Here is an 18,787-nt window from a genome sequence, read left to right on the forward strand (position 1 = left end):
CAAGGCCGAGCCCCGGGCGGGTACCCCGGGGTCGGGGTCTCGGTCCCCGAGGTGTGCTCCGCTGGGGCTGGAAGCTGCTGAAAGGGTGGTTTGTACAAGAAGAGCAAGGGGCGTCAGCTGCCGCTGTGTCCCGTCTGTCCCAGCTCCCGAGGGATGGCTGTGCAGGTGCACCTTTCCTCGTCCTTCCTCTACCAACCTCCACGTGTCATGTCCTGCACCTCCTAACTGGGGTCCAAGAGGGACCAGGCTGGAGGAGACAGACCTGCACAAAGCATGTGCCCAGACTGAAGGGGGCTCGTTACCCTCGGGCAGATCCTCTGGACCTCAGGCTCTGGGGAGAAGGATACAGCACTAGGACACAGCACTATCGTGGCACAACCCATGCGGGTGGAAGTTTTGCCTGATGTCCCGCTGCAGCCATCGGTGGCTTTGGTGACCTGCCAGCCTGTAGCTCAAGCCCCAGGAAGCCGCCAGGGCACGGCCATGTGGGTGGGAGGTGCTGAGGATGGAGCTGTCACTGGCACAGGGAGCAGCACCACGCTCACACGAGGTCAGCCAGGGCCTACCGTGGCGTTTGGGGATGGATTCCCATTTCCCTTCTGCCCCGGACATGCTGTTTGCTCTCAGGTTGCACAAGATGATGTCATTTGGCTTTAGGCAGTTCAGTGTGTGTGTCCTCCCCAGACATAGACACGGGACTGGCTGCTTTCTGCCAGAGAAATAAAAAGTGAATTACGTGTATTGGGAGGCTGCAGTGGACCCCCAGTTTAGCTACAGCATATGCACACACCTTGTGCTGCAGTGGGTGGGTGTGGAGATGGGTCAGGACATGGTGTCCTTTGTCCCCATCACACTGGGAAGGGCCATGAATCTCCTCCTCTGTGCAGTCCACACAGTTCCCTTCTCTGTGTTCCCTGAGTGGACAAGGGGAGATGAGACCTTGCTGAGGACCCCGTGTGCACATCACGCTCCCCTGCATCAGGTATCACTCACCTGCCTTTGGCACACTCAGCCTTGAAGAAACCCAAGTGCTTCTGCAATGACCTGCCAGTCAGATCACATGGCTGTGCTCCCAGGCCAGTGGCAGATTTGGCCTCTGCCCAAAGATTTCTTTTGCCTCATAAAAGACAGGTAGTGTGTTCTGAACTGCTGCTGGATCCTGGGGTCACCTCCACACCGATGTGGAAGAGCTGAGCAGCAGTGCTGCCAGTTTTGGTAGGACAGCATCTCAGGCATCCTGAGTTCCACGTGGCAATGATGTGCTTGATGATTTACATAATTAGTGGGTGACAGTAATCAAACATTTTAGGGAGGCACATGCCTGATTCCTCCTTCTCCATGCTGCTCTGAAGCACTGAGCCCCAGCAGTGGGCTGTGACAGGAACCTTCTTCTCCATTTTGTGGGGTCTCTCCCTTTTAAGATACCTTGAAGCAACCGTACCCTGGGAGTTACCCTTTTTCTTGCATCCAAAGCCTGGTTCTTCTTCTTGATGGGTCCCATACCAGAAGGACATAAAGAGCAGCAATGAGAGGCAGGAGGAGAGACCAGGTGCTGGAGCAGCAACTCCCTGGCCAGGATTAGCTGCATTTCTTCCCTCACACAAACCCTTTGATTTTCCAATAACCTCTGCTGATAGCTGTTAAGATTTCTCAGTAGAAAGTGGGTTTGTGGTTCAGTATTTTCTCCTTTCTCAGACAGAAACTGAGGCAAAACCAGACTTCAGAGGAGAAGAGGATGTTATCTACCCCACAAAAATATGTAAATTGTGCAGCATCTTTATGTGCATGGAAATTACTCATTTGTCCAAAATAGGTTTGAGTGGGAGCAATCTACTGATATAGAGGTGATGCTCTACAGAGAAGATGGAATGCAGAGCTTGCTCAGACCCTCAGTGCTCTGTCATGCACTGGGGGAGGGACAATGACACCGCCCCCAGACCTATTTCACATCAGGAGCTCTTCTCTTCCCAGCAGAGACATGCTAAAACACCCTGTGACCCCATGGTGATGAGCACTCAGGAGGGAAAACCCGCAGTGCTGGTGGCAGGGACGTGGCTGTGCAGGGCTCCCACAGCCAGGCTCTGCAGCACCCTGCTGGAAACCACATCTGCAGGGTGGGCACGTGGCTGGTGAACTTCTGCAAACTCCTTATTTATCTGATTTTTGATTTGCTTTTTTTGTGCGTCCCTTGAAGCACCGTTGTCTCCATAGCTCCAGAGATTTGAGAAAATCATAGCTGATGAAAAATCCACCTCCCAACCAAAATTGCTGCCACGTCTCAGAGCTGCAGGTGGGGCCATCCTGAACAGTCACTGTTGGATAATTTTGTACAGATTTCATGTATTAAACTTACACAGCCCTTTGGACCAAATGCAGTGGTAGAACTGTACTTACTGAGACTATTTTTCTAATGTATCACTGAAATGGCACCCAGGAGGGATAAAGCAGAGGGAAAGGCTATCCAGATCATTTTTCTGGCAACGTTTAAAGGGATTTAGCATTGTGGACAAGCAAACCACACAACAATGCTGCAGGTGAGGGGCTGCCATGGCATCCCAGCACCTTGTCTTAGAGAAAGGAAGAAAGCTGCCCAATTTGGGCTGCACAGCTCTTGTCTGTCCAAGGCTGGTGATCCAGCAAAAACATCTTGTGGTATGAAAAGGGGAGCAGAGAGTGCTCCCCACTGCACTCATGCAGCAGATGTGCTAAAACGAGCAAAAAATAACAGCAGCAGCAGCACAGTGCGAGTTGACATCAATGCTGCTTCTAATTCACCTCTTTCACAGAATTGTCACTTTTTGCCCCCTCTCCCATTTCAGATAATAACTTATTTAATAGATGTCTCCAAGAGAGCTGTTAAACCCCACTGGTAAGAGTCACATCAATGGCCAGTGACCTGTTCGATGCACTGGTCTACAGGCATGGTTATATATTAGAAGACAGAGCTGCTTTACAGCCCTAGTGATGTTTCAAGGGTTAATGATCTGTACCTATGAAGGACCCAGAGTGATCCAAAAGGAATGTCCTCCTCTGGGTCAGGAGCAGATATGGCCTCAGCCTTTCAGACATCGCCCTTCGTACTGACACCAACACAGTGACACTGCTTTCCCTGTTAATAACAAATCCCAAGGTTGCGGAAGCCCTGGCAATGTGCACAGGGCTATAAAAAAGACTATTAATTTTTGTACCCTGGGGAGAAGAGCAGTGACTCAGTGTGACCCTGCATCCCCCATGGCAGGGTGTCCTGGAATGGTCCTGGACAGCACTGAAGCCATGGCCCTGCACACCTTCCCTGCTTGTCCTCCGGCCACCATGTGATCCTGGCATGTTTGCTCTTGCCACACCACCCCAGCAACAATCCTGGTTCAATATTAGCTCACACATTATCTGCCACTCCTTATCCCAGCAGTGGCAGGGTCCTGGGCTTTCATGCATTGGATACTTCCCCTGTGTTTGTGTTACCGTTGTCCTGGAGCACAGAGCCCTTCTGCTTCTGCCAACACCCTGCACTCCTCTGTGCTGAGAGGGAACAAGTGGCCAGGAAACTGAGGTATGTGGGGGTTCAAAAGCTGATGGTCACCATGGTTAACACAAACAGAAGGAGACATGATCTGTGATATCTGACCATAGTCATAGCTGTAAAAATGGGACAAATACATCTTAGACCAACTGAACTGATGAGGCACAGAAGATGATATTGAACCTCTTGCAGAACTTCAGTTTGTAAAAGCTCCCAGAGAGACAGAGATACAAAAATTTAAACTACAGAATCCCTCCTAGAGGACAGGTGATTTTACCACTGTCCAAGGCCAAGGGAAGAGAAGTCCTGTGTGAATGCACACCACTGGGTAGAAGGCTACCCCCAGGAGATACACTCTCTGCTGCATCTCAGGCTTTTTAGCTGCTGTATTGTAGACCCAAAGGTTTTCCTTTCCTCCACATACTGTGGGAGAAGTCACGTTGTAACACACAACACTCTTCTAAGAGCCACAGCAAAATGTCAGCCCTGTTAATAACCAGGCTTTTATTCACTGATTGTCCCATCTTTAACAATTCTGTTCTTATTTTCCTCTTGTCCCACAAATGGAATCACAAGCTGTTTATTCCTGGCTCTTCCTTACAAACCTTGCTCTCAAAAGAGCCTCTCGAAAGGACTAAATGGGAAAGCACCAGATGTATGACATCCTCAAAGAGCTCCAGCAGCCAGGGAAGGACCAAGGGCTGGCACCAGTTTCTGCCTTCCCTCTCACCAAGCTCAAAACCACACAGCGCTTCATGCCTGGGTATTTCTGAGACCTCCGCAGAGCAAAACACCACGTTGCTCCTTTCATCCAGCAACACTGCTGAATGCTCCTGAAGCCTCAACAGCTGAGACCCATCTCCCTTTCACTCCTCTGTAATTTCTAAGCAAGGATGGAAAATTATAAGCCACAGCCAGTGTTACAGTATAGAACCAATTACAGAAAGCACGGAGGGGGCAGTGCTTTGTGCACTCCCTGCTCATGGTTGGACACCAGATCCTTCAAGGACAACTTCTCCTTTGCCTGTCTCACATTGTACCAGAGCAGAACTTCTCTGTCTTTTCAGACCTCCCAGCTGGTGCTTGGTATCACCAGACAAGGCAGCCAGTGCTTCCCAGAAAGCATCATTGCATCATTTGCAATGACCTCAATTTCTGCCGAGCCACTTCCAAACCAAGAAGTCAAGCCAGAAAGAAACAAAAATCATGACATGACCCTGAAGACACCAGCTCTAAACACGTGACATACAGCCTTTTCTACCAGAATCCCCTTACCTCCAAACCCACCCTATCTCACGAGGACACATGTTAGAAACAGCCCAGTGAGTGTCATCTCTTTTAGAACCAGGATCTCTGCTCGGCCAGACCTGGTGCTCAGAGCCACATCGCTGCCCAAGGGCAGAGTTTGGCCCATTGCTTCTGTCTCCAGTGCCTGGGTTCTGGATGTTTTTTCTGGACACATTCAGTGTACTAAGGGCAAGGATGAAGCTGTTTGCCTCGTGATTCATTTGGCATTGTGGACTCCCTGTCAGCGGCTGTTGGATGTGAGCCATCCTGAACATGTTCAGGCACAGTCCTTGAGAATCCAAGCAGGTATGGCAGGAGGCTTATCACTCAACCCCACAGGGAGGATTTCTCTATTGCAGCTAAAGCCAGGCATTTGGCTGGTTGGATTAACCCTTGCTGGCTTCATGGAATGGGCTTCATTGAAAACGAGCATCTTTTTCTCACCTTTTAATTTCTTCTGTGGTGCGGAGACAGCTATGGATCAATGAAAGTGTCTTCATTGATCACCCTGGATATTTTTTGCTGGACAGAGGATTGAAATAGTGAATCCTTCCTCTGCCATGGTGGGGCATAAAACATTTCCTAATTTCCATCAGGTTATGTGAGGTTTAATCCCAGAGGATACAGTCTACCAGCAGATTAAGTCACGGTCTCATAAATCAATCTGAAAATTTGCCCTTATTCATCCCAAATTTTCCACAGTTCAGCATCTCTGATGACTCCCATAGCCCTGCTCCTCCCCTGCTCCCCACCTTTGGAGTGTTTATACCAATTAGATAAGCCTTTACATACACAAAAAATACCTTAAAATTTAAAAAGAAAACTTTGTATTTACAAGTTGAGCCTTGTACTGTTGGAATTAGACTCTAATTAGGTCAGTCATGTTCCCCTGGTAGGGTAAGAATGATAGTGCTGGAAAACAGACAATTTATAAAGACCCAAAAATAACTCATCCTGCTGTTTGGTAAGAAAGATGTGTTTTCTTCGCCCTATGCTGAGGACATTTGCAATCAAGGCCACTTGGGCACCGTGATACCAGCCACAGACTGCAGCTTGGTCCCACAGGCAAAGCTGGCCTGTGCCTCAATTTCCTCCTACCAAAGGCGGGATATTAATACTTCCCAATCTGACAGGGCTCTGGTGAGGTCACTTGTGTTTGTAAGGCATTTTGTCACTCTTGGCATGAGGCCCCAGACCATATTACACATGCTCCTTTTTTTTTTTCAAACTTACCTTTTAGCCTTATCTCCACCTTCTGTCAAGCGCACAAAGGGCACAAACTCAAGATTAGCAAAGCTCAGGGTGAAGAACAAGTCCGTGGCTTTGCCACTGCTGCTTTTCCAGGGTGCAGACGGGTGCACTGAACCCCTTGGAAGTTGCACAGTGCAGGGAATTACCTTTGAATGACACCGTGGGCGTCGGTCGCTTCTTCCTCTGAACACATTTTTGTCACACAACCCTGGTTTGCAGTTTCCTTGTTCCTCCACACACGGGTGCAGGTTCTCTGATTCCCCAAGACTTCACAGTTTCAGCGCCGCTGACAAACTTGCCTTGTAAAACCTCAAAAAATGATTTCACGTCTGATTTAGGGTTATCCTACCTCGTTAACAAATGGTGATGAACGTGCCAACTGCTACTTAATGAAGGTCTCAACCAGCCTGGGAAGTCAGCGGCCACACCGACTTGGCTTGGAGGGACGTGCCCAGCATTCCCAAGTAAACAAGACAGCAAAGCTAAAGAACTCCTGGGGCACAGTGGAAGTGAACAAAAACCCAATAAAAACACATGTTCACACGAAGTTCCTTTTGATTTTGTGGGAAATGCAGGTTTGAAATGAAAATAATTAGTGAGGCAAGAAGAGGAGAGGAAAAATAATAAAAAACAAGAGGTAGGCTTAAAAAAGAAAAAGAAAATAAAAGCAGCAAGGAGAAAAATAAATAACCCTAGAGCAAAAACGCAGAGGGGAAAAAGAGGGAACAAAAGAGACAAATAGCAGGAAAAGGATCAGTAATGAAAGCCCAGATTACTTGATTCAGTCAAGCCACTGCTTGTGCTGTTCAGGGCAGGGCGGGAAGCCAATCTGTTTTCTCTGGTATTGTTTAGGTTACAAATGCTGTGGCAGATTTCCCATCCACTCCCATGTTTAGGTCCGTGCTCCAATTCCATCCACAAAAACATGTGTGGAGGAAACACGTCCTGAGAAGAGTAAGTAAGGGCTGGAAGCTGGAGGATGATACATTTTGGAGCTGAATGGCCTCAAAAAAGCACTTCTGCATCTAATGGCAATTTTGCAGAATAATGTCTCGTTCACGAAATGCTGTGGCGGGAGGATTTTCATCTTCAAAATGGGTACAGTGATACCTCTGGGTTATTACAAGCTCCCAGCCGCAGAGGGCTTCCTGTATTTACACAACACTGCATTATTTATAATATCCCTTTCAGGAGCAGGAGAATATGAATTCTTTCCTTCACAGTTTGACTTTTTTTTTCCCTTCTCCCATTTGGAAAACATTGATTTCTCGCCCTCATTTCTCCCACCAGAGCTGTAGCTGACCTGACTGAGTTTAGTTTACTTCTCTAGGCCAGATGCTCAGTGGGTGAAAAGCACAACCACCCACCCTGGAATAACAGAGCTGCCCTGATTTCCCCCAGCTGGGATCTGGTTCTGCCTCCCCAACATCTGCACGTTTGTGGGAACTGATTAAAGGCTGCTACAACACTGCAGGGGAGGACAAATATTATTTGCAAGGGGACAAAGGCAATAAAAGTGTTGGCCTCATGACTTTCTATTTCTAAGTGGGTTGTGATTCTCTTGTATTAAGGATCTGGAGGAAGTTTATCACTGCAAAATAATAAAATATTTAAAGCTGATCAAATTTTGGGTGGAAACTATTTGAGAGTGTCAGTTTAGCTGAGAAGCAGCAGGGGTTATAAGACTTTACAGTCCAGAACAAACAGTGAGGAATTTCAGCCCGTTACACTTTCACTGTCCTGAGCTGTTAACTCGTGAGCACACTGGCAAGGCACCCAGAAACTTCTTCAATAACAGAAGAGCCTGGAAAAGTATTTTTTTCCCTTCCACAAAATAAATGTACCAAGGACACAGCGGTTTCAAAAAGGGTTTCTTTTAATCAGAAGCAAGTTTGCAAAAGAAGAAGTAACTTTCTCATATAAAATAGTGGAGTGGTGAAGGTGAGGCTAACAAGAGGTGTGGAACAAAAATCCAGGGTGAATCTCCAAGGAGACACTGAATTAAAAGCAACGATCCGATAACCGTAGCACACCGAGGGTAACTCAAACACAGCTGTGTAAGGTGGTCCTACCCCTAAACTGACAGCAGATCCCAAACCAGAGGACGGACTCCATCCCAAGAGTGGCAAAGTGACCAGCTACAAACCATAATATGGGGCTCTTGCACCTCTCTGCTACCTGAGAGCTCCCACTGCACCGTGACAGGTTCCAGCACTTGCCCAGGGGTGTAATGGCATCAAAGGGGGAGTGCTGGTGGCACTTTCCGGGTGCCCCAACTGCAGAATGCCACCATTCCATGGTAGCAGAAATGCCCAGATCTAGAGATTTGGACATAAATGGGAAAACACTTTGACATAAAGCTCTGCAACCCCATTCCTGTCTCTATATCCAGTGATTCAAGCCCCAAGAAAGTGCACAGTGATCAAACAGCATCGGAATAATGAATTTCCTGCCAAGCCTTGAGGCCCCAAGGCCATTTAAAGTGGGCAGGTGGCAGCTTGGAGAAGATAAAAGTCTGAGTCAGAGCCTGAATCTCAAGTGCTAATGGTATTTCACTCCTTGTTCAAACATATCTCACCTGTCCCACTGTTCTGTGTGTGCTTATCTGCTGTGGCTCTCTACTACCCGGGCACAGCAAACTTTACACCTTCACAAAGTGCAAGCCAGATTTGTTTGTCTGGGGGGCCTGGGGGAGGAGAAAAGGAGTACAGAAATACAAAGAACCCAAGGGACTGGAAGTGTTCAAGGCCAGGTTGGACAGGGCTTGGAAGCAACCTGGTCTAGTGGAAGGTGTCTCTGCCCATTGCAGGGGCATTCAAATGAGATGATCTTTAAGGTCCCTTCCAACCCAAACCATTCTATGACTTGTCAGGTGGAGCCATTTCAGACCCAACATGTTCAGTCTTGGGGTGAATGTGCTCCTAAATCCAGGGGTAGTTTCTATAAGAAGGTTTCAATGAGTACTGTACAAACAACCACATCATCACACGTGGAGCTCTGTCTAAATGCCACACCAACACACCCTCCCCCACCTCTAGTAATGCCGTGACGATGTGTGGATTCCACACGAGCTGGCAAAAACCTATAAAAACAACCTAGGGAATGTGACTGAACTAGCAGGAACTCCGGGCTAAGGGAAGCTGTCTGCAGTATAACCTGCCCATGCACCAGATGTTCTGTGATGGCTTTTCCTCTCCAAATACCACCCCTTGCTGTGTGTGTGCCCTTCTGGCTGCTACTGACACAGGAGATCGGTAAAGACAGGAGGTCTTGGCATCATGGGCAGTCTTACATGTCCCAGGTTTATAGACTTCAGGATTTCTAATGACTCTGCCAAAGGTTATCTTTCCTGTCTGGTGGTTTGCTTTTTTTTTTTTAAAAGCTTCTCGACAAATTCCTTTTTTAAAAGGATTTTTCTCAAACAAGTTGCCTGCTTATCTGAAAGCAGTGAGTGGGAGAAGACATCGGTGCTCTGTATGTATAAACGTATCTCTCTCCTCCCTTTTTGGAAAGCAGATTGGATAATCTTTGGATGACCCAATGGACTTCTTGAGGGAAGCATCGACAAAGATAATAAATGTATCTCCATGTCAAGACAGGCCTGGATATTTAGTCTAAACAATTGCTACAGCAGTTTCTGGCAGAGACCTGGATATAAGTAGGAAAAATGAGATCTTGGCCCATCTGCAAAACGTCACTGGTTTTAACACTCAAAATGAAGAGGGGAAAAATCCTTTTGGGTAATAGTTCTGTTCTGTTTTGGGGTTTTTTTTGGTATGTTTTTCTTTCTTCTCTCCGGTAATGCCAACTTCTAGCAAAAGTGGGATTGCTGGCCACAGTGTGATTCCTTAAGTAAACTCTGATGAAACCCTTTGCTCTGTGCTCTCACCTTTCCCTCCCCTCCCCATGAAGGCATTTCTGACTCCCAGGGTAAGGAAAAAGAGACTGTCAGAGATGAAAGCAAGAGAGTGCCCTCTCCTGTCCCTTGTCACCGCTGCCACTTGCACCCACAGCGCTGGCCCTGCACCAGCATCGGGAGCGTGAAAAGGTGGGAATGGAAAACACTCCACCCAAGGCTCTGGGCTGTGGTGGGAACGCACCAGGTCTGATATGGAGTACTGAGGGATAAAATGCTCCACTTGGAGTGGGCTGGAACAGTACAGCTCCTCTGCGTGGTGCACTTTTGCACGTGATTTATGGCAGGGACAAGGTGCTGGGAGCACTGGTGACAGCGGTGGTTGGTGTCGTCTCAGCCCTGGGAGAGGGTGAAGACTTGGGCACTTTTTTTCCTGCAGGAAATTGGATATTGCTATGGCTATTGCATGAAAAACAAGCTCCTGTTAAACTGTTTGCTGAAATGTCTCCCTTGGCCATTTTGTGATGCTGTTTTTACTTTTTAGTAACAGCCACCAAGAGACCTGAGAAAGGGGAAGGTAAATAAATAAATAAAAATAAACCATCCTAAGAATGCGTTTTAAATATAAGCCTTCATTTTTCAAGACTGTTCCAAACAGGAAGATGGAAATGGAAGTGGATTTGATGGGTGAAGTTACTGGAACATGACAACTAATGTTTAAAAGTCGTATTTCAAGGCTGCAATTCCCAAAGATTGCAGCTGTGAAATAGAGCTTTCTTGCTAACTGATGGAGTGTGTCCTTCCAGATAAAACAATTTACCTGATACCTGAAGTAAATAAAACCTACCCATTAACCATATTTTACAAGTACAGCACATCAGCAAGGAGGCATAAGGCATCATCCATGTAGCTACCCAGGATCCTGGGCAGCAGAACACTTGTCCTGTGCTCAGCTCAGGGCTGAGCAGGGCACTGCACCTCCACACTCTGCAACTGCCTATTGAAAATAAACCCCCATGTCAGAACAGCCAACTCCTAAACAAAACATAACCGAGAGCGACAACAGTGTGGATGAGAACGGAACAGAAACGCCGTCGTTTGGATCAACAGGTCCTAAAGGAATCACACGTAACCTGTTATTTCAGCAGCAGTCAGAAGAAAAGAGCCATACAGCCAACTCAGCAGGTCCTCAGCAAGCTCAGGCTTTTTACTTGCAGCTGGTTCTGAGGAAAAAGGGACAGTCTCTTCTCCTTGCTTTGTATAGATAATGCTGCTCCCCGTGTTGTCCTTCAGCAGAGCAGTGGCCACAAAGTCCATTTCCTTTACTCCCCGTGGTTTTCTTGCTTTGTTTTTGCTCAATGTGGTATCAGATCAGCCCCAGGGAGTAACTGCACCTTACACCAATTCTGATCTGGCAATATTCAGGAGATATGGAGCTACTCACACTATGCTTTCCTTTGGAGCAAACTCTTCAGTGTTTGATCTGCTTCCTACTAATCTATATCCCTAAGTACTTAGTGGTCCTTGAAAGGCTCCTCCTGCAGCACTACCTCTCATACCTGTTGGATAAGCGCCATTAAAACTCCAAGAGCAATTGCACTGCTATGGCAAATGTATAAAACCAAGGCATTTAAAATATGTAATCTGATGCACAAAATAACAAAGGAAAAAGAAAACGAAACAGAAAGCCACGTAGATAATTTTGTCTAAGAAACAAAAAACTCAGACTGCAAACAAATTTTGGCAGTTCAGTAATTAAAGCAAAGTCCATATGGCTTAAGAGAACAGTCAAAGTGCACAGAAGGCAGTGGGTTTTTTGTTTGCTTTGCATTCCTCTTCACAGCAAACTCCAAGTCATCCTCTTTGGAGCCCCTTCTCCATCCCACACACATCCTACCCAGGTGCAGAGAGGGGGATGACTCACAGGGTTTTGGCTCAAGCCCGTGTCTTTGTGCATCCCTCGCCATCTAATGAGCTGCGGATCATTATCCCAAACTCAAAAGCCCTTAAACACACCCACTGGAGTTTTTGGTTTTGGACTTTTTCTTTCTGGAGCCTTTGGAGAGGAACAGCAATCCAGTGCCAAAGCTATCCAGAATCTGCATGCACCAAGAGCAGCAGTGCTCAGAGGCAGTGCCAAAGAGTAAAAGCAGTTCTGAGATTGTTTGCCCTGTCCAAGAGGCACTGAAAGGTGACAGCGAGGCTGAGTTTGCCCTTGAACCTCAACTGTTCTGGTGAGGTGCCACCAGGATACTCCAACCAGGCCTCATGGGCAGGTTGGTTTCAACAACCTGCCTTGAAGACACCACCACCCCATGCCACAGATGTCCTGCATCCCCAGATGAGATAAAACAACATCCCTAGAGAGGACAGGGGCAATTTTCAACAGTAACAGTGCCCACATGTGCCCTGATGGGACTTTAGCAAGCACCAATTTTTCTGGCTGATCCACCTGGGAGGAAATGCCAGATGCTGGAGTGGCAAGGACTCGCCTCCTTCCAAATTCACCTTTGAAACTCTTGCGATAAAAAGTCTGGTGAACCAGGACTGTTCAGGTCCAAGGGCTGGACTTGGATTCTGACAACTTCCTTGTGAGTGAATAACTTGCTGCTAAAACATGAAAGACTCGTGAAAAGGATAGAAAAGAAAAAAAACAGTGAGCTGTACAAAAGGATGGAAAATAAACTAAAACTCCCCTCTCTTCTTTCCAAGGGTCACAGTTTCAAGTGCACAAACAGGCTGTAAACGTGCACAAGGTAATTCATGACCCTAATGCCTGAAAAACCTGGTTAGCTTTATTTGGAGACATGTTGTTCCTTCTCCCAGATACGAAGCTGAAGAATCAATAAAAGGCACCTGTGGACACCAAAACTCTCCTAGTCTGTGTGATGTGTCTTTGTACTAAAAGAAATAAAATCAAACAAACCCTGCCACTGTGTACTTTTTCACAGACCAGTAAACAGGACTGCAGTGTCTGGGTGAGAAAGGATGCTCAACTTCTGTTGGCAGGGCAGGATAACTTTGATGATCAAACCCCTCATCAATTAGTAGACTCTCTAGCTTGTCACTGCAATTTTAATTGAAAAATTCCTCTGGCTTGCTGGGTTGTGTCCTTCGACTTCTAAAAAATGACTGATTCAAATGGTACACGCAGTCCACAGGGGAGGATTAGAGCCACGCCAAAAATAAACTGACCTTGCATCTGAATTCTTCCCATTTGCTTCACCCACCGCTGCCTACAGTGCTCTTTTGAGCCATCTTCTCTTCCAAAGGCCCTGGAGTTGGAATATTTAAAGAATGCAGCAGGTCCCATTTGAAGAAGAAAGAAAAGCAGGTCAGTAATTCAGTATAAATACACCAGTAGTGAGCTAGAGCAGACAGAGTGACACATCTGAGCCTACGTTGATCAGCCAGTGCTCCTAATGTAGGGAGCAGCAAGGAGAAGAGGAGAGAGAAGGTGTCTGCTTTTCACCTAAAAATTTGTCCCTTCTCTATGTTTTTCTACTTGACCTTGATGAAAGGGAAAAATTTAAAAAGGAAAAAAAAAAGAAAAAAAAAGAGTAGAGAAAAAGGAAGAAAAAGGAGCCTGGAAGGTTTTATGTTTTCTCTTCAAATCACATCACGAAGTCACTCATTGCATCTAGGGAATTCACCTGCTTGTTTGGGAATGGTGGGACAGAAGGAGGGGAGAGAAAGAAAGAGGAAAGAGAAGGGCATGGGAGCTGCTTCCTGAAGCAGTGTTACAAAAAGCAGTTAAAAAACCCCTACTATTCACAAGTGGTTAAAATCATCGCTTTTCAGAATTCCTTTTTGTCTTTTTCTTTTTTTTTTTTTTTAAAACAAATGTTCAGCTCGTTCAGCTCCGCGTTTTTTTTCTTTTTTTTTAGAGTTGATTGTCTTCAGGGAAAAAAAACAAAACACCAACCCAGCCTCATCTGTGTTCCCATCCGTTTCTACCCTGATAGAGGAGTCACCCACAGTTCACCGCCCCGGTCACGCACACACAGTCCCTGCGACGGGTCCCCCGGGTGTCACCCGTGGCTCGGCCGTGTCCCCCAGCTCCGGCTCAGACGAAGGAGGAGAACCCTGTCACTGGAGTCCGGGAGCCGGGCGCGGGCTGTCCCGTGGGGGTGTACACCCCTCCTGAGCTCTGTGTCGTGATGACAGTCTGGAAATAGGGTTCTGTCTCGCTGGCCGTGCACTCCTCGTATCTGTAGGACGCCGGGTGCTTCACCCCTTTCTGCTGCCGCTTCCACGAGTTGTAGTAGGTGGGGTCGCTCATGTAGTGGTTCACAAAGGAGTGCTTTGGCAACTCGTCCTCATAGTCTGAGTCTGTGACCTGGAGCATCAGGAAAAAATATAAGTAAATAATCTGTCATTAGCATCTATGGTTTATTTGTCCTGTTCCACTCTCAAAGAAATTAGAGGCAAGTTTAATATCAGCAGCTGACAAAAGGTGTAATGTTAAGGGAGGATGGTTTGAAGTTCAGGTGTAATACAAGCTGGGCTGTAGAAAAGCACTGTGCTCTGGTTTAGCCAGACTTTGCTCCTAGATATCACCCCTGATGACCACTGGTGATAAGCAATGCAGAGAAATCCCTTCTAATTCACTGCAGGATGGTGCAGCAGGAGCCAGGAGTTCCTATTTGGACACAAGATGCAGGAAAGTGTAGAGATACCACAGGGAAACCAAGAACTTTTGATCACTGTCACTACTTCGAGCAATAATCAAAAATATTGCAATTAGAATTGAGCATCTCTCTTCTGATGCAAGGACAGCAAGAATGTCTCCCACATAAACCCACTTAAGTTGGCCAGATGGGCTGTTGCTTGTAGTAGCCAGACCAGGCCACCTGCACAGTACTCTGGGTGTGGCTTACCCTGTTAAGTATTGAAAATTAGTTATATAACTGAAAGGGAGTTAAGCAAAAATCAGATTTTTTTTTTTATAGGCAAACAACTCCATCTGCATGTTCCAGCTGATTATTGATGGTACAAGGTGCACAACCAGCGGCGACAGAAGAAAGAGAATACAAAATCTGGAAAAGAAGAGCTGCCAGGCAGGAGGGGCTGCTTTCTTGGGATGAGTCAGACACAGCTCTGTGTTCAGAGCGCATCTTACCCCTGAAACATTTATGCACGGTGGCTGGAGAGCTTCAAAGCTCATATCAATATCGAGCGGGAGCTCTATTGAGATGTAACCAGATAAGCTTTGTGCATCTGCCCCTCCTCTGAAGTGCTGCTGCTGTGATGCAGCTGGAGGAATCACAGAGGGCTTGTACATCTCTGCTGAGCACAGAGACCACAGCATAGCCTTGGCCATGTTATCCAAGTGCACATTTTCCTTATGTTCCCAGTAATGTTCCCACCAATAACACCCACATCCCATACAGCATTGCTAACATCTATCCAGTCATTTCCAGATCTCATGCCTTCCCTCAAAATCTCCAGTTCGAGCACGCAAAAGCATTTATTCCTTTTTTTGCCCCCAACAATCTACACAGCCAATTCTAAAGGTAATTAAATATCAGAGTAGCAGCTGCCTAAGAAATACAAGGGGGACAGGTAAGTGCAGCTCGTAACTGTTAGTTGCTGCAATTAGTTTCAAAAGGTTGGTATCGTTCTGATCTACGACACCACACAGCACACACACATCCTTCTTGATCCTCCTGCCACACAACTTGTCTCTCCTCCTCTAAAGCTCCTTTTTAATGGTCTCTGAAGAACAATCCCCAAATGTCTTACGAACCATCGTTTGAAAAGGGCACAGCATCCATCATCCCACTTCTTTTCTTAGGTAGCTGCTTCAGTACTATTTCGTCGCCATTTCCCAGCACAGAGGGTGATGGACAAAGCTGAGAAATTTTTCCCAGAGATTTCTAAAAGTCTGAGCAAAGCAGCTTTTTACAGCTTTGCAAAACTTCCTTTCCACTATTACCCAAGTTCCAGCTCTTTAGGAATCATGGATGGTTTGATTTTTAAGAATGAAAAGCTTCAGGTGCTTTGACAGGTAATTACTAATACAACAAAGCCCTACCAGCATTTAGTAATTTTTCCAGAAGGAACCCAGCAAGTCTCTCTCCTAGAAAAACACTCCTTTGCACCAGCTGCCAGCCTCGGGAAGCCAACACCCAACTCCCTCCAAAGACCTTCCTGAACAGGTGGGTTTTGCAGCATTCCTGGAATATCCCCAGATTTGAACCACTTCACAGCCAGTGGGTGCAGAGAGCAGCTCCAGAGTCTTGGCACTGCTGGTAGGAACATGCTGCCAGCACTGCCCTGTCTGTTTTTGTAAGGGGCTCCAACAGAAGTGCTGCTGATGACCACAGATGTGGCAGCGTGGCAGGGAACGGCAGCAGGAGCTCAGGCAGGCTGGTCCTCAGCTGCAGACACAACCAACTTTACCAAAAGATCCCCAAACCCTGGTTCCCTCTGTACTCAGCAGGAAACAAGTTGTTGCACTTGGCATCAACCTACATCTCCAAACATTATGTTCTGTCTCCACAGTCTAATTTTAAGGTAAATACCTGGGAAGCTGGAGATGATGTGGGCGTCCAGAAGAAAAGTCTCTGCATCCTGAGCAGAGACAAGAGCAAAGATGTGAACCCCTTTGGCTATCGTGGATGTGCTCTCTCCATCAAAGGCACAAGGCTGCCACTGCCCTTGCCATGTCCTCTGACTCCTTCTCAATCCACCATCACTGACTCAGACACTTTCATCCACCCCTCAGGGAAACAACCCCCTCCTGAACAGATGGATCACAGCTGAGTTGAGCTGGAATAAGCATAAGGAGAAAAAAACCCACAAACTTCTAGTGACTCCTTACTGATCTTCCTGATGCCCCCCGAGACACACAGGAACATAAAGCCAACTAAAAGGCTGGAAGCTCTAAGGAGAAATGCAGAAAAGAAGCTGTATCCAGAAGAATGACACATGACTTTATAGGTATAATAGTACTGATGCAGACACTTGATTTCTGTCCATTGCTTGCAGAAAAACACTCACCCACAAAACTAATATAATTTCTGTACCTAAGCCAAGTTCTTTCAAGACTGCCAGAAGTCAACACAATAAAGAGGAGAAATACTTGGAACACTTTTAGATGGGCTGCTGCCTTTTGAAGTACGGTGACACTTGGACGTGCCATGAACTGAAAGAAGGAATTTAAAAACAATACCACCTGCTGATAATTTGTCCACTAATTAGTCCATTATACCAACTGAAAGGAAACATTAATTTGGTGTAAATAAGGCCAGTGCCTTTCAGAAGCAAGTCTCATAAAACATATATAGCTGCACTAATTTCAGCCTTTTCACCATCATTAGCACTGATGCTGGAAAGGATAACCTGCTTGTTAGTGTTGATACAACATGTTTTCTCTGTGTTTCCTTCAGAATAGGCAGAAACTGTCTATTCTGTCCATGTTTGTGAAGTATCTTCTAAGGTCTGCTCCAAGCAATACTCCAATAACTACCCTTATCAGCAAGGAATTGCCGTTCCACAGCCCCGATGAAAATCAAGGAGAAGCGAGATAAACCTGTTTAGCATGACAATACAGTCAGCTTATGCTAGAGGATTACTTTTTAGTGGTTTTTAAACTATTGAGTAAATAGAAATGCTGCAGGGCTTTTTGCTTTGTTTTCTGTTTCCTCCTTTCCATGTGACTGTGGCTGTGTTACCTTGGAAACCTCCATGGGCTGGAGCGTGTTTAGGTGTTCGGTGACATTACAGACTGTCAACCAAAGGTGCAGGGATGGCTATGAAACAACAAATACAGAAAATGAGAGGCTATTCAGGTATATTCTTGATAGCACAAAATGCACAAATGCTGTTCAGAGGCAAGTCAGTGACCAGAGTTGGCTGCCTTAGTTCAAAATGTACTTTTTTAAAGTGACTGCAAAAGAAACAATCTTATCAGATTACTTCTAAAAATGTAGATGGCAGCAGTTTCTTTTGATCGACCTGAAATGAATATGCTGTAAAAGAGACAAGGTAACCTAATATGCAAAAAGATTTCTTGGGACACAGGAGCTCTGCTTATTTAATGTGTCACCTGCAGTTGGTTTCTACACGGTGCTCAACTTGTCAAAATTGCTGGAGAACTTTACTGGAAACAAGTTAAACCGTATTCCCTGTGAAGTGTTAAGTGGAAATTTATAATATCTTCCTACAGAGCTGAGAAAGCAAAAGCCATTTAGACTGCAGAGAGCAGTGGGAACACCAGAGCATCGCCAGCATTCTGCCCTGACTGATAACCTGTGTGACCTGTGAGAATATTTTCTCCTGGAAACAGTTTTTGGGAGACCACAAGGACATGTGAGAACACACAAACATGCACCACCTTCCCCTCTCCTTCTGCAAAACTACTCTTCCATGGCTGGATGACATTGCAGATATATCATCAAATTTCTGTACATGGTGAACACCAAATTTCTTCAGATTATCTGGCCAGGGCCTTGTCCACTTGACTCATTAACTAAAAGCCTATTATTATTAATCACTTAGAAACTACACTCATAGCAGTCTCTTGCTCCATACCTGCCAATTAAACTTCTTTAACCTCATTAACAGTACTGGTGCTTGGCTTTCATGACATGGAGTAAGTTAACCACTTGATTTATGAATATTAAGAGCCCTACTTGATTTCCTCAATGTTTCTCTCCAGCTCTCCTCTTCAGGAGGGAGCTCGGAGGAACGCTCCCAGGCAGCTGTGTTTTAAGTGCAGTCAGTCAGACTAAGAGTTTCTCACAGACTTCTTCGTGTTCAGTAAACCCCATGTGACTTGAAGCAAGTGAACTTCTTTCTTTTCCATAAAAATTATTGACACCTCAGGCAAGAGGCGTGAGACTAAGCAGTAACACGATGACATGTGG

At 46.2% G+C, this 18,787-nt stretch overlaps 1 protein-coding gene across 4 annotated transcripts in view; it reads right to left on the reverse strand.

Moving 5' to 3' along the window:
* Positions 1 to 7,928: 7,928 nt before the first annotated feature.
* Positions 7,929 to 18,787, reverse strand: part of SDK1 (sidekick cell adhesion molecule 1) — a 398,710-nt gene continuing 387,851 nt past the window's right edge. For all 4 annotated transcript variants that reach the window (XM_027683614.1, XM_027683613.1, XM_027683615.1 and 1 more), the window contains one exon: positions 7,929 to 14,253. In XM_027683614.1, coding sequence (XP_027539415.1) covers positions 13,981 to 14,253 — 273 coding nt within the window. In that variant the 3' untranslated portion in view covers positions 7,929 to 13,980. The remainder of the gene's footprint in view (positions 14,254 to 18,787) is intronic.

Source organism: Neopelma chrysocephalum, unplaced genomic scaffold (assembly GCF_003984885.1).
Source record: "Neopelma chrysocephalum unplaced genomic scaffold, ASM398488v2 Primary Assembly neopelma1_65, whole genome shotgun sequence".
Classification (NCBI taxonomy): Eukaryota; Metazoa; Chordata; class Aves; order Passeriformes; family Pipridae; genus Neopelma; species Neopelma chrysocephalum.